General features: G+C 48.0%; 1 protein-coding gene across 1 annotated transcript; it reads right to left on the reverse strand.

The window, feature by feature from the left end:
• Positions 1 to 63: 63 nt before the first annotated feature.
• On the reverse strand, positions 64 to 15,185 carry ALDH6A1 (aldehyde dehydrogenase 6 family member A1). Its single transcript, XM_090033653.1, has 12 exons — positions 15,045 to 15,185; positions 14,649 to 14,705; positions 12,215 to 12,289; positions 10,289 to 10,450; positions 9,600 to 9,678; positions 8,488 to 8,790; positions 5,832 to 5,953; positions 5,389 to 5,578; positions 3,230 to 3,411; positions 2,611 to 2,790; positions 2,305 to 2,403; positions 64 to 2,003 (listed from the first exon to the last, which is right to left on the reverse strand). The coding sequence occupies exons 1-12, from the start codon at positions 15,102 to 15,104 to the stop codon at positions 1,899 to 1,901; spliced, it is 1,614 nt and encodes a 537-aa protein (XP_089889779.1). The 5' UTR covers positions 15,105 to 15,185; the 3' UTR covers positions 64 to 1,898.
• Between the last annotated feature and the right edge of the window lie 60 nt (positions 15,186 to 15,245).

Consider the following 15,245-nt stretch of genomic DNA (forward strand, 5'->3'; position numbering starts at 1 on the left):
ATTTAGTTATAGGAACAATGGAACCTATTTCAAGGGGCAAATCAATGACATGTCAACAGCATCTCATGGCAAACCAGGGTCATTGCCTGAAGAAATTTATTAGCAATTTTATTCATAATCAAATTGACGAATGTGAGAATTTTCCTCCTAGGTATAACAGAGAAAATAAGATACAAATATTAGCGGCTTCACAATAGTTGTACTGAAGTCAGGCAGTTGTCAGTTACAAAAGGCATCATTATCAGAAGACAGAATACAAAGTGCTCATATTGTTTATTTAAATTAGACCGGGGTGTCAAATACACAGCCTATGGGTTGGATCTGGCCCATGGAGTTGCTCTATTTGGGCCACGGGCCTACCAGCAAGCTACCAGAAGTTGTGGGGGTATAACCTGCCACAGATTTGGGGCCCTTTGGCACCGATGGCTATAGCTCCTGACAGTGAGCTTGGCTGGGTGCCTTTCCTCTGGATTGACCACTGCCAGGCCGCCTGTCACTGCTGGCAACCCCACTGTCACTGCTAGTCAAACTCCTCCCATACTAGTGGCCATAGTACCCACTGGATCTGGTCCACAATGAGACCCACAACTTGGGTCCAGCTCAAGGCCCCAAGTGAGTTTGCCACCCCTGGATTAGATCAACAAATCATGATTAGAATCAGCATATTTGCTTGACTTTCCACAGCTGCAGAGACAAACTTTCTGCAAGTCACTGTTGACTGGACTGAGTCCAAGTGAACATTACCCTTCATCTTACCTCATTGCAGAACCCTTCTATAACCACTCAAGGATTGCATTAGACACCAACTAAGTGACCCCTTCTTGGGAGATGGAACCCGGGACCACAGCTCCAAACAACACAGAACTTTATCCCATGGACTCACAGAACTTCCTTACCTGCTCTAGCACTGGGAAGTATTGTTCACTTGCAGATAATATAAGCATGTATGACAGTAACTAAAGCAGTAGGCAGTAGCAATACAGACCTGCGTTATGAAAAGAAACTAAGAAAATGAGCCTGGTTGCTTTGAGGAAGGAGGTGCATTCTTCCTTCTACTTCTGCCTTTTCCCCACAAGGCTCCAGTAAAATTAACCAGGCATAAACTTTGCTATGCTTTTGTTTCCCTGGTTTCAGTCCACGACAGTATATGTAGGCACATTTCTGTTATAGTGAAAAGCACCTTAATAGTGTTTTCAGATATAAGAGTTGAGAATTAAAATGAATAGGCATCATGAGGGTCGCAGTTTCCAAACTGTGGGACTCACTGAGTGGAATTCATTCTACTTCTCTTAGGAACCTCCTTGACCTTCAAACTACCACCCCAGAAGACATCGCTCTAAACCCTTAAAGCAGTCTGTTCCCCAGAATCTTGGAAGCTGTTTAATGGGTAAAAGGGTTAAGCCTTCAAAATCTCAAGTCAGAGAAACTCCTGAATCTGCTACCTTCATGCAATGAAAAAGCCATTTCTTTGGCACTCAGCATGTCCCAAGATAAAGCAGATTTGGATCTTAACACATAAGACCAGGATGTGGATATAGTTTCAGCAACATGTAGCTGGTAATGAGTCACTGGGTCTAAAGAAATGCAGTAGAAAATGAAACCTGGGCAGAGGTGTTCAGAGGAGTTTGAAGGAAAAAGATAAATTGAGATCACTCTCTCCATCTGCCCTTTCACTCTGGGAAAGGTTTAGGGGAGAAACTCAGCAGTTTTGAGCAGATTAAGCTCAAAACACATGATTGTGCCATTATGTAAAGAGCTTGTCTACTCAAAACAGAAATGGAGGACCTGAAGATAACACAGCTTTCTGTTTGAAAGGAAACATTCCCAGTCAGGACAGGGCTGGAAGGAGTCTGTAGCATGAATGAGGGGCACTATGGAAAGCATCTGTACAGGCTGGTTTAGTTCCCCATGGTTGGCATGACTACTGCAGGCTTGGTAACTGTGGCATCTTCCTCTTTCCATTGGGAGATGATGGTCTTCATCTGCGTGTAGAATTGCACCCCCTGAAAAATGAAGAGGAACAAAGGTCATACATGTGGCCTTCGGATTCCTGCAAACCAGTGCTAAAGGAGCTTTTGCTACACCCTCAGAATATGGAGGCCTCCACTACTGACACTGATGCTGCCCTCTTCCCCACTGGCTGGATGTATTTGACCCTCCCAGAAGGCATGCTGCTTCATCCTCCCTCCCCAACTTCTACCTTATTAGCATACACCCTGATGGTCTCCTCCTCCACCACATAGCTTCATGCACTAGACTCTAAGAACAATTAAATACACTGTTTTCCTTCATTTGATTAGTTACCTGTTTGCCATAGAAATTGGTGTCCCCTCTGAATGAACCACGAGAGCCGGTGAAGGAGAACATTGGGAGTGGCACTGGAATTGGAACATTTACACCCACCTATATCAGCAAAAAGATACCATGTTTGAACAAACACTGAAGTGCAGCAAGAAGAGCAAAATAGCTTCTACTCCTCTGCTGCAAGCCACTATGTCCAGTTTTCTTAAATATGAGTCCATAGGGTATTATCTAATCAGTCGCCAGGGCTGGCTGCCTGCCCCATGTTAATAGTAAGCACTGACCAGGATAATTCAGACTTATACGCACCTGTCCCACATCCACTAAGTGGGAGTATTTCCGGGCGGTTGCTCCATTGGCAGTGAAGATGGCAGTTCCATTCCCATAGGGGTTCCTGTTTACTATCTCGATTGCCTCCTCCAAAGTATCTGCTTCCAGAACCACTAGAACTGGCCCAAAGATTTCCTCTTTATAGCAAGTCATGCTTGGCTGCCAAGACAGAAAAAACAGAAAGTCCAAGTCAAATGAACCTGTGGTTCACCAGCCAGTGTTCCAGCCCATGAGGAATAGTACTTGGGCAATTAACTATTTGCATCAATTTTTACTCACCTCTCTCCCAATTTTCCATCATTATCTGCATCTATCCTTCAATCCAACCACAAGCTGCCTACCTATTCTCTAATCCAGATTTTAGGACATTCCCAGGGTGGAACCTTAGCCACTCTGAACTTCTCAACAAACACATGGGACAGGCCACAGTTCTCAAATGTAGAAGGTGAAGCAGCAGTTTATCACTGGCCCCTGCATGGCTAAAAGTCCACAGGATAATCCCCAGCTGTGTTCACCAAAACAAATGCCACTCTTTCTACTGAACATCTGATATGCCTCATTCCTCTGTCTGAAGTAATCAACAGTGGGGGTATCTCACCTTGACCTTGCCAAGGATAGTGGGTCCAACAAAGTTGCCATTCTCAAAGCCCTTCACTCTGATGTTTCGTCCATCTAGGAGGAGGGTAGCCCCTTCCTTCACTCCTTTCTCAACCAAATTACAGACTCGTTCCTTGGCTTGTGGAGTGATCAGAGGCCCCAGATCTGCTCCAGGTTGGTCTCCTGTGAAGAAATACATAAAGGGTTGAACTGTGATAGTTTCTTCTCCAGAGGAAGGGTGGAGACGCAAGTTAATTCCTAGCAACCACAATAATCCTAAGGATTAATAGTATATAAAGCAAGCATAGAGGCAAGAGGGTCTGCACCCCAAGCCACTGTAATTGAAAGGCTGAATATTCCCTGAGACAAGACATGCCCCCTAGTAAACTCAGAGTTCAATGTTGCCACATCAAGGACTGTAATTTTGGAGCTCTTAAAAACATTTTGCAAAAGCCTTGCCGAGCCACATCGGGCCAAAGATACAAATGGATATGATCATTTGCTAAGTTACACAAAATACCTGTTAAAACCAGGCATAAGCTAGAGTCAAAGGAATTGAATGAACTGTGTTTGAAAGTCATTTAGCCGTCATGCTTCAGTCTAAAAGAAAAACCTGACTACTGGACAAACAATAAATTAGGAATTCCTGGAAACAAAAAGACTGATGTCTGTGGCGTCAGAAACTATCTGAATAGGTCAGATCAATGGGAATGGGAATGGTGGCCCTCTCGGCAGTCTGGAGACAGGATTACAGACACTGACAATGTCAGGATCTTAAGTATCCCAGATTTCCATACTTCATCTGCTTTGTGGATTTTTCAAGCCATCCGGGCCACAGATGGACCAAAGATGACAGCAGGCTAACTGAAACTTTCACCTAAGATTCAATATTCCTACTATCTTCCCCTTTGTCTGTTGTTTCCCCATTCTAGTCTCTTGTTCTGTCCTTTTAGACTTATTGGGCATTTTTACACATGTTCTGGGCCGTGGTGCCAGGTGCTTTAATTAGTGAGCTGCACTAATTAAAAGTGCCCATGCGTCATATGTATCAGTGTCCCCGCACTGAAAAAATGACCGTGGGGTGCTTTGAACTAAAGCTTATCAAGCGTGTTTTATCTGAAAGCGCCCCACTACCATTTTTTCAGCACGGGAATGCTGATACACATGACGCAGAAGGCTGTAGGAGCACATCAATTTCTGTGCTGCAGCAAACTTTATTAATCTTTCCAGGCATCAGAGCAGGCTCCCTGCACATCTACAGGAGCCTATTAATTCCAAACTTCACCAAGTTTAGAACAAGATTTGAACTCTGTCCCACCATCAGCACCATATCCAGCCCAACTAGCTAACAGGCCCAACTGGCTACTGCAAGTCTTACTCAGGCATGCAAAGGGGCCAGAGGTAATAGAAGGTCAGAGTATGGTCAGCCAAATGACATCTCACACAGATTCAGAGGTTAAAATGCACCTGCCAATGACTGACCTTTCTGTGTCTCGTATCCTGCCTGCAGTACATGAATGAAGCAAACAGTGAGACAAAGTTTTCCCATCTCTTTTCTCCTCAGGTATGTTTATAATGCTTGTCTAAAGAGGAGGAATAATTGAGTCACTACCATGCCAAAATCCAACAGTGGATTGACTTAACTGGAAGAAAAAGTCTCCCTTTGCAGGACTTTACTGAATGCAAATTAAAGAAATGGGAATCCTCTTAAAAACAATAATGTTCTAATTTTTAATTCAAAAGAATGTGAATGTTCCCATTTCTCTTTCCTCACTGCAAACTTAACAGAAGTTGGCAAGAAGTTCTAAACTAAGTTGCTACATTAAAAGCAGGGTTGGATCCATTAGACAATTTTAGTTAAAGTACAACGTAAAATGTAAACATATGCTTCTATCAATACTCCCAAGCCTTCCCTCACCACAGACTCCCCATCCATCCTGATCATGTGCTTTGGACTGGCCAGATCCAAAACATTTGTTCCATGCCCACAAAGACTAGTATTCCAATGAAATGGTTTTTACCACACTCCCTACCATTCTGTACCAAAGCTACGGAGCCCAAGAACTCAGTGTCACACGCTGCAATGTGCTAAACTTACACAGCTAGAAGTCTATAAGCAAACACAAGCTAGGTGTTTCACCAGCAGTAACTAAATATTACCTGAATTAACTCGCAGATTCTTGGCTCTCTCCACCAGCTCTGGCAGCCATTTCTGTGCCTCTCCCACTAGGACTGCTGTAGAGAGGGCCATGCAGCGCTGGCCCGCTGCTCCAAAAGCAGCTCCAACAAGCTGGTTCAAGGTGTTTTCCTTGTTGGCATCAGGCATCACTACACCGTGATTTTTGGCTCCCTAAAATACATCATATAAATTATCTCAAATGGCTAAATACGCCCACTGGATTTCCCTTCTTTCTAGCTCTGCAAGGACAACTCCATACAGCAGCTGTTAGTGAGCTGCCAGAGTTCTAACAGTAGGGAGAAATAAGCATCCAGCAGCAGGAGTTCAAGAATCAGCCTCGATGCTGAATGGGATTGGACTAAATACCTATATAATGGAGGACTAATCTTTAAGCACAAAGGTCTACTATAGTGAAGGGTATTACCATATTGGCCTGGACTCTCTTGCCATTCCGAGATCCCCTTTCGTAGATGTACTCTCCAGCCTGATTGGACCCCACAAAGCTAATTGCCTTGATATCTGGATGGTCACAAATAAAATCCACAGCTTCAAAGAGAAAAAAAAAAAAGTGTGTTATACTCTGATATGCAAATACTCCCTCTGCCCACATCTCTGCTATGACAGATCTTCACTCCTTGAGTCCCACCCAATTTTTTGCCCCTTCACGCCTTACTACTGCAGGCATCCAGGATCCCCTCATGTCCATCCCTTTGCCTCTGCTCACTCTCTAGTACTTGAAAACCTGCTTCTCTGCTCATTTACCCAGCTTCTGAATTCTCACACCTCTAGTATCCCTATAGCAGTCAAACCCTATGCTGCTCTGGCCCATTTCCAATTTCATGACCAGATCCCAGCTCCACTGCCCATCCCTGCCACACACTCAAATAACCAACCCTGTTGATACCTGAATACTAGCTAGCCTCTCCCACTCTAGCCTTGTCTATGCACTGCAGACACAGAACTCATTTGTCTTCAGATCTTCACTTTTTCCCAGCTCTAAAACAGCTAGCACCCTCCTTTCTTGCTACCAGATAACATCTCTCACATTGGATGCCTACAGCTGAGCTCCTAAATTCACACTAAAGTACCTGAGGTGACATTTTCAGAAGTGCCTTAAATGACTTTGGAATACATATACCCAAATCCATGGCACTATTCCTACGTCACTCAGGCACTTTTGAAAACCACCTTAGGAAACTAAATGTAGACACCCAAGCTTGAAAATTGTATCTATTCCTTCCTCTTATAGTTCCCTCTAGCCCAGGGGTAGGCAATGTTTTTAGCCAGAGTGCCAAAAAAACTGCAATGTCTACCCTGTAAGGTGCCAGAGTACCAGCATGCCAGACACACACATACAAACACACACAGAGAATCACACACCCACACAGAGAACACATGCACACGAACATGCCCAGAACCAGACACGTGTGCACACATGCATGCACAGATGCACACAGAACCAGACACATGCACACACGCACACATGCATGCACAGATGCACACAGAACCAGACACATGCACACACACACACACACACAGAGCTGGACTGCTGAGCCACAGGACAAAATCCAACCTCATGATGCCCTGGGCCCACCACAGCCCCTGTGCTTTCCCAGGGAGCTGGCCCCAGGCTGCAGTGCGCACTGCCGAGGCCTTGTCCTGGAGCCTGCCCATCAGCCACCTGCAGAGGCAGCTCTAGGCTGGGGCCTGCGGGTGGCTATAGCCTCCCCAGAATTCACCTTAGTCCCCCCATAGCCATTTCTCCAGTGCTGCTGCTGCCTGCAAGATGCAGCTGAGCCTGCAATGATGCAGTGCTCCTGAGTGTGGGGCTCGGCTTTGAGTGGTGTGGGCAGTAGCAGCCCGGGTGGTGCTGGAGGGGAAGCTAAGGCAAATTTTGGGGGCTATAGCCCCCCAAACTCCTCCCTAGCACTGTCCCTGTGAGGTCCAGAGCCCCAGCCAGGCTTTGCACCAGAGGCTGCTGTGCACACCCCTCTGGGTGGATGGCAGGGGAGGTGCCTCAGGCAGCGCAACCCCAGGCTTCTCCCCCACCATCCACTCCAAGATGCGCGTGCAGTTGCTGCTAATGTAGAGCTGGTGCCAGGGCTCTGGAGTCCTGGCATCAGTCCTGTGGTAGCAGTGACAGCACACGCACCTTAAGGCACAGGATGGGGGAGGGGCTGAGGCATTGCAACACTGGCCCTTCCACTGCTGTCCACATGGAGGCATGCAGGCATGCACTGCCCCAGCCCTTTCCCTGTTTGTGGCCAGAGGTACATGTGCAGTTGCTGCCAGCACAGAGCTGATGCTGGGGCTCCAGAGTGCCAGCATCAGCCCCATACTGGCAGTGACTGCATATGCACTTCAAAGTGGATGGTGGGGGAGGGGCATGGGGTTGTGCTGCTTCAGGACCCTCCCCTGCCATCTGCCCAGAGGGGTATGCGCAGCAGCTGCTGGCACAAAGCCCAGCTGGGGCTCTGGAGCCTGCAGGAATGGCACTAGATGGGGACTTGGGGGGAGGGGGAGAGCTATAGCCACCCCAAAATTAACCCTCTTCCCCCATGTAGCCACCCCCTCCAGTGCTGCCTGGGATGCCACCAGCCACCCTGTGCAGCTGAGCCCACCCGCTTCTGCCTGCAGTGCAGCCCTCCTGGAGCTCCCCCTGATGCCAGGAAGAAGCTGGTACCACCCCTGCAGCTGGCCCAGGCTTTGGGTAGCTGCTGCCAGCCATGGAGCTTGAGCTGTTTGCAGCAGGGCTTGCAGACTCTCAGCTGCCTGCTGGGAACAACCCAGATTATGTGGCTGGCAGCACCTGCCCAGAGCCCTGGCCTGCCATGATGTGCCGAGCAAAATGGCTTCATGTGCCATGCTCTGGAATGCATGCCAGAGGGTGCCAATCTCTGCTCTAGCCTTTGGCATCAGCCTTTCATTTACCTGGATTCACCTGCTGCTCACATTCTTCAGGTGCTTTCTGGTCCTACATCCCTGTCATAACAGTAGACACCCAACATCTCCAATGCTCTTATGATTCCAAAACTCACATATATTTTTTTAGCAAACCCAGCAACCTTGCCTACAATTACCTTCATGTTGCCCATGGATAATGTTTAGAGTTCCATCAGGGGCACCAGCATCCTGAAACAGCCTGGCAAGGAACATGAGGGCTCCTGGCACACGCTCTGATGGCTTCATCAAGAAGGTGTTTCCACATACCATGGCCATGGGGAACATCCAGAGAGGAATCATAGCTGGGAAATTGAATGGTGCAATCCCTGCACACACTCCCAGAGGCAGACGGTAGGTGTAAGTATCCATGTCTTTAGTGACAGAAGGCAGGGTTTCTCCCAGCATTAGGGATGTCACACTACAGGCATGTTCAACCACCTCTGAAACAAACAAAAAAAAAAAGGCAATGAACTACTTACTGGGCAGCTTCCTGCTTACCCACAAACTCCCTTTTTACCTCTGCCATAACCCAACTATCTCTTCCAGCCTCTCCTCTCAATATACAGTCACTGTATTTCATAAACACCCTCTGCTTTACCAAGCACTTTTAAGCTTCATTTATGTGGATCCTCTCCTTAGTACATTAAACATTCCTGAGCTTTCATAGGACTGCCCCTGGGAAAGCATTTCAGAGCTGGTGGCAAGGCACTGAAGCCTGGTTTAGTCTTCAAGGTTTTGCCAGCCCCTTCCCTTTTTCTGTTGGCAAGGTAATACCACTGCTCTAAGCAAAAGATGGCTTCTGACACCACCAGCAGCATGTTCAGGTAGACATACCTATACCTAAACCTACTACCAGCTGCTGTGATCCCTTCAGCTGCTGGTGCCTTGCCAAGATGCATTTCAAACCTAGCCAGCACAGCTTATAAGTGGAGCCACCAGAAGCTACCTGAACACGAACACCTTATACTCAAATATCTGTGCACATTCAAGAGATTTTCCAATCCATGGGAAAACACAACGAGTCTGCATAGGATGCAGGAAGAAGGGGTCAGCAACTTTGAAATGGTGAGAAAAAAAATGGACACATGGGAGCTTTTTCATACAGAGCTAACTCAGGCTGGTTCTCTTCCTTGATATAGAAACTCTGAAGGGGATAAATTTCTTAGAGCCTTAGAGCCCCTGTTCCTCAGCAAAACTTTCAGGAAAGGACAAGTCTGAAAGCCCTATTTAAAAGGAGCCAGCAGCTTACGGAGGCCTCGGAACACATCTCCCTCAGCATCAGCCAGGGTCTTCCCTTGCTCCAAGGTGACCAGTTTTGCAATTTCTTTCTGGAAATGGAAAAGACAAGAAAAGTGGCCAGGGCAGGACAGGCCGTTTCCCAAAGCCACAGTAAATGCATCAGCTGAGAAGGGCTTGGAAAGGGAACACTGCCCAACTTGCTACTTGTTCATTATGTACTGCAGCCCAGGTAAGAAGCCAGTCACCTACAGAAAGGGAAATGTTCTAATCTGGACAACGACAGCTGTGGAGCTGATTTGAATCCCTCAGCATTTCAGTGCCCCAGTCAGGGAATCTGAAGAAGAAGAAAAGGAAACTGCAAAGTCCAGGAGAGTATTTCTCTTTTAGATATTTCTTTCGTTTCTTTACACTGACTGGAAAACTCTCCATCCAGCTTCTGGATTCCAAGGAACCTCACTGGAAAATAAAAACAGGGATTTGCCTGCCCTCTGTCCCCAAGCAGCACTATTCCTGTGCCCTCATGGGCCTAGAGAGTATAATATTATCCCTTCCAAGGGTATACGTAGTGTCCCTCCTCCTCCACCCCTCACATTTAACTCATATGCCCAGGCAGCCCTGCCCTACCATGAGCTAAGAAAACACTATGGAACCTGCTAGGCACTCAGCAACAACCCTTAGGCACATCTGTAGGAGTCTCACCAAGTTGTCCTTGATGAGCTGCTGGTAACGCAGGAAGACTTGCTGACGGCTCAAAACAGACATCTCTGACCAATTCCAAAATGCTTTTTTGCAGGAATTCACAGCTGCCTCCATCTCACTGGATGTGGTCTTTGGGACACGGCCAACAACCTCGTTTGTGGCCTGATGAAATAGTAAAACACATTAAGAATAAGACGACTCCTTCTCCAGTCATGTCTCTCAAATGTTCAATGGTCCATTCACACACAGCTGCCCCAATATCTTTCTTCTGAAATGGAAATGTACTTAGTAATTCCCCACTGTCAGGAAGAGATTCCTGCCTTGCACACCCATAGGATAGAGCCTGAGCTGGAGTTATGAGTGCTGAGCAGTACTAAAAAAAATTAGATTATTGGCATCTCAAATGGGGAACCGAGAAAACTAAGTCACTGGCCACCTCTGATCGCTTTGCTTTAAGTGACTTACCTAAGTGATTGTACCCAGTTCAGAGACAGAACACATTTTTCTGGTCCAGTATCATTTAGTGCTTTAACTTTTCCGATCTCCCAGCTTCACTCACTTACACGTTTCAGCTTCTGCAGTGAATAAGGCAGGGGTCCCACGGACAGCCCTCTACAACCCTGGCTTATCTCCTAACCCTCCTGTGTACTGGATGAGGCAGGGTCGTTGGGAGAAGTAGTACATGATTATGTAAAGACTGCTTCAGATGGCCAACTCTGCAGAATTAGGACTGGATGGACAACCTTCATTCCAGAATAGCCTAGACTCTGAGGCTGCCTTTATACTCATTTGCCTTCTAATTAGAATGCTCCAGCACCACCTCACCATCATGCGTATTAAGACCCTGCACATTTTAAAATGGCTGCAGGGGCACTTTATCTAAACCTTATCACATGAGTTTTAGATAGTTTCCCAACAGCCATTTTAAACATGTGGGGGCTTAACACATGTGATGGTGAGCCATTTTAATTAGAGCTGCTATCTGGGAACTCCTCTAATTAAAATGCACCCCTCATCCCAAAGCATTTGTATAGGCAGCCTATATGTTTGCCTCTGCAAGAGTAACCTTTTTTTAATACAGACTTTTATAAAAATTAAATCTATTTTGACAAAGCAAAGATCAACATTTACATCACAGAAAGAAAGAGAGAGCAAGCACTCACAACAACCAGGAACTCAAGCAAGAGTGTGAGCTGCCCTGCAGGGGGGCAGATCTCATCACCAGACACAATGAACTCAGTGGGCTGATTGAGCTTTCATGAACAGGCCTCTGTGCTCTGATCACTCTCAAGAGTGACAGTGAAATAAAGAATGTATCAAAATGGGATGTCATGGAAAAAAGTTTGGTAATTTCTGATGGGTGTATCTGTTGTGAGTGTCAGGCCGGATGCTCCTTCAGACAGTTTCAACTGTATCTACCCCTTCGTGGTTGACACAGGAGCAACCTTTAACTATTTTGATTCCAGATTTACAGTGAAATTGCATCCAACACATTACTTAACATCTACATTCACTGGGAATTTCATGGCTCACAGGTGGCAGCTGTGTCCATAGAAGAAAGAGGAACTTGATTCCAGTCATGATAATGACTTCCTTCTGGACATGAGGGGTGATCCCAGTTTTTGTCACTTCTGAGGTATAGCAAATCATAAAAGATTACAACATACAGGGTTATATCAAACCACATATGACAAGAATCCTTCAGTAACTGGATGTGCTGGTTAGAAAGCTCTCTTGGAGGCAAAGTTAACATGGCACTGCCATTAACTCTGTGAAGTTCTTACCACAGAAGGCAATTGGGAGGCAGCCAGGGGAAAGTTCCCACTCTCCACCTCTCTCAAGGCACTCACTCCCTGCATCTTGCCAAGAGGCTCAAGAGAGGTGCAGTCTCTTGTAGACCACAACAGAGGAGACCATTTAACTTACTGGGTTGTGGATATCGATCCATTCAGTAGCTTTGGACTCAATGAACTTTCCATCAATAAACAGTTTCGTTGTTGGCTGCAGAAGACAAAGCAGAGGTCACAACATAGTACTTCTACCTCAGTTTTATGCCTATTCATCAAAGTGCCTTATGCTTGATGGGCCTGGCAGCACCACCTACTTTTAAGGCTGACCAACACTTCTCACTATGAAACCACTTTCAGTTGCTTATAACTTTATCAAGCTTTGTTAGGGCTGAAATTTTCCATGACAGGTGTCTGCCTCAGGCAGATTTTTTTTAAAATTTTTGCCAAAATGTTTCAGCTGTTTCTGAGGACAATGTTAAAGAAACCACACTGCTCAAGTTAAAAAATTCTAGGGGTACACCAATAAGAGATTTTTCGGGCTGATACCAATAGCTGATTTTTAAAGAGCCGTATCTGCCAGTAACAATCCAGTAGCCGATATGCAGCTGGGCAGTGTTGGGCTGGTAAAGTCTGTTGTGGGGGAAGGGGTGAGGGAAGGGGCATGGGGGTTGTAGATCGAGGCCCCCACAGTGAGGGAGGGAGTGGGGTTGGGGTAGGAGCTGCACAGCTGGGGCAGGGCATGGGACGGAGCCACAGCTCGCCTGTAGGGCACGGGGAGGGGGGTGGGGTGCAGCTCCTGCCACTACATGCATGGGGCGGGTGTGTCCCCCAATCTGCATGGGGTGAGGGTAGGTTGGGGCCAGGGCAGTGCTGAGCTCTTCCTAGTGGGAGGCCGGGCTGGGCTGCGCCGAAGGCGGGTGGTGGTAGCACTGGGAGAGGGCTGGGGGCGCTTCCAGCCACCTGAAAATTTGCCATAGCCTTGCTCCCAACACCACCACTGCCCGCCCCCGAGTGCAGCCCAGCCCAGCCCAGTCCCACCAGGAAGAGCCCAGTGCTGCCCTGGTCCCACATGCAGATCCAGGGACACACATCCAGGAAGCGGCAGGAGCTGCACCTCCCTGACGAGCCACTCATGGCTCCGCCCCACACCCTGCCTGCCACTGCCCCAGTCCCACTCTCTCCCCCACCATGAGGCCTTGATCTGGCCCACCATAGCCCTTCCCTCACAACAGACTTACCAGCTGGATCCAACTGCCATGCTGCTGGACTGTGCTCCCGGCTGCCTGTGTGCTGCGCTGTGTACGTACCCAGGGCATTCACTGGCCACGTCAACCAAAAAAAGCTGATTGCCGATACTGTCAATTTTCCTTATACTGGTGCCAATTTGATATGGGACTGATGTATTGGGGTACCTCTAAAAAATGCTAATGATCTTCTTTTGAACAGCTTGAATACCCACCTAGACTGTACAAGTTTCATTCCCACTATGTAAAAGCTACACAGGCAAAGCTAGACTTTCCCTGTAATCACTACTATCAGATGGGAACTGGAACTGAGAGCAGGGAGCCAATGTCTCCCAGGCTCAAAATGGACTGTTCTGGACAGTGTCCAATCCAAATTCAAGGGGAACAAATAGCAAACCAGGGGGGTAAAGGAAGGGTAGACTGGGACTATGAATTTGGGCAGCACTGGAATTGGAAATGGTGGAGACAGAAGCTATAATTAGGATTAGTTAAATGATGAGAAGAGATAGGGATTGACTAAGCAAAGGAAACTGGGAGTGAAGGGCAGGTGAAACTAGAACTGAGAGCTAGTGAGGCTTATTCACTACATGTTCTCCTACTTCTGCAGTAAAGCAAAGTGGTGTGCAACAAACAGTCCTGATCCATCTCCAGACCACACATCCTGTGGAAAATACACCCTTAAATCTGGCATTTCCTGACATTTTTAGGCATATCCTAACTCCACAGTATTCTTTTTATGTTACTTTTTGTAATTCCCTGGGTTTTTTAATTAAACTGAAAAACCAGAAATGCCTCGCATTGTTGGGTGTGAGATCGGCCCAGGTCACCAGCAGAGTTGAAACCTTTAGATCCCCCAGACTTGTCACTCGAGCCGATGGAGTAACTGAGAGCGGTAGGGGGTGAGACGTACGCTTTGCCGTTGCGCTACACAGATATTTGCTGACAGCAGAGGCATGACCCGGGAATGCCGGGTTGTATTCCAAGTTCTGGAGGGAGGGGAGTGTGCTCCTGGGAGCACTATTCTGTCCTCTCCCTGTGGGTATCCCTCCCATTTGGTCCCGTCTCAGTCTTGTTTACTGCCCACTGCTGGATCCTTGCCCCAGTACCGATCTCTCTGCCACCCAGATCCCAACCTCCAGCCAAGAGAACACCCCAAACTGACTTTAATTTGCAACAGCCTGGGGGTCCCTGCCTTCCAGGAGAGAGGGGCTCTGGGAGCAGCGCCTGTCTTTGGTGCCTCCTCTGACCCCCCTTTTCAGTCAGGGCTCCTTGGACTCCAGGTTGGATCCTTTAGGGAAAGTTGCCAGGGGGAAAAAAAGAACTCACCACAGAGGAGGAGGAGAAGGCTGAAGAAAGCCAGGGGGACTTCACTGTTGCTGGGATCTGCAGGAGAGGAACAGAGACGCCTGCGATGGAGATGGCAGCAGGGGGGCTGTGAGGCTTTTTTTTTTTTTTTTTTCCTTTTTTTTTGTTTTTTTGCACCGGTCCTGGAAGCACTGCAATACCAGGTCAATGCATGGAGTGGACGGAGCACGCCGCCGGGGACCTGCTGCCCCAACCTAGCGCCGGGCCACCCAGGAACACTGGCTGCAGAGAGCGGTGCAAGGCAGGCCCGCCGCACCCCGTGCCAGTGCAAGCGGAGAGAAGAGACCGCCCCACATAACCCGACCCCATTCGGGGCCACCCCGTCGCCGGGTCCTGGCCCCCGCCTCGCCCCCTCACCCTGGCCAGGCGGTGCCGCCCGGGCCAGGCCCCGCGAGCCGCCGCTGCTACCACCGCCATCCTGCACTAGGGTCCCGACCCCAGCAAAATCCCACGTCTGACATGGAGCACTGATTGACCCCGCGCGCTCCCATTGGCTATCGAGCGCCGGCCCCGCCCCCGCGCCTTCCCATTCGAGGAGCTACGACTCCCTTCGGCCAA

This window comes from Crocodylus siamensis, chromosome 2, assembly GCF_052110815.1.
Source record: "Crocodylus siamensis isolate JL-2025a chromosome 2, ASM5211081v1, whole genome shotgun sequence".
NCBI classification, from domain to species: Eukaryota; Metazoa; Chordata; order Crocodylia; family Crocodylidae; genus Crocodylus; species Crocodylus siamensis.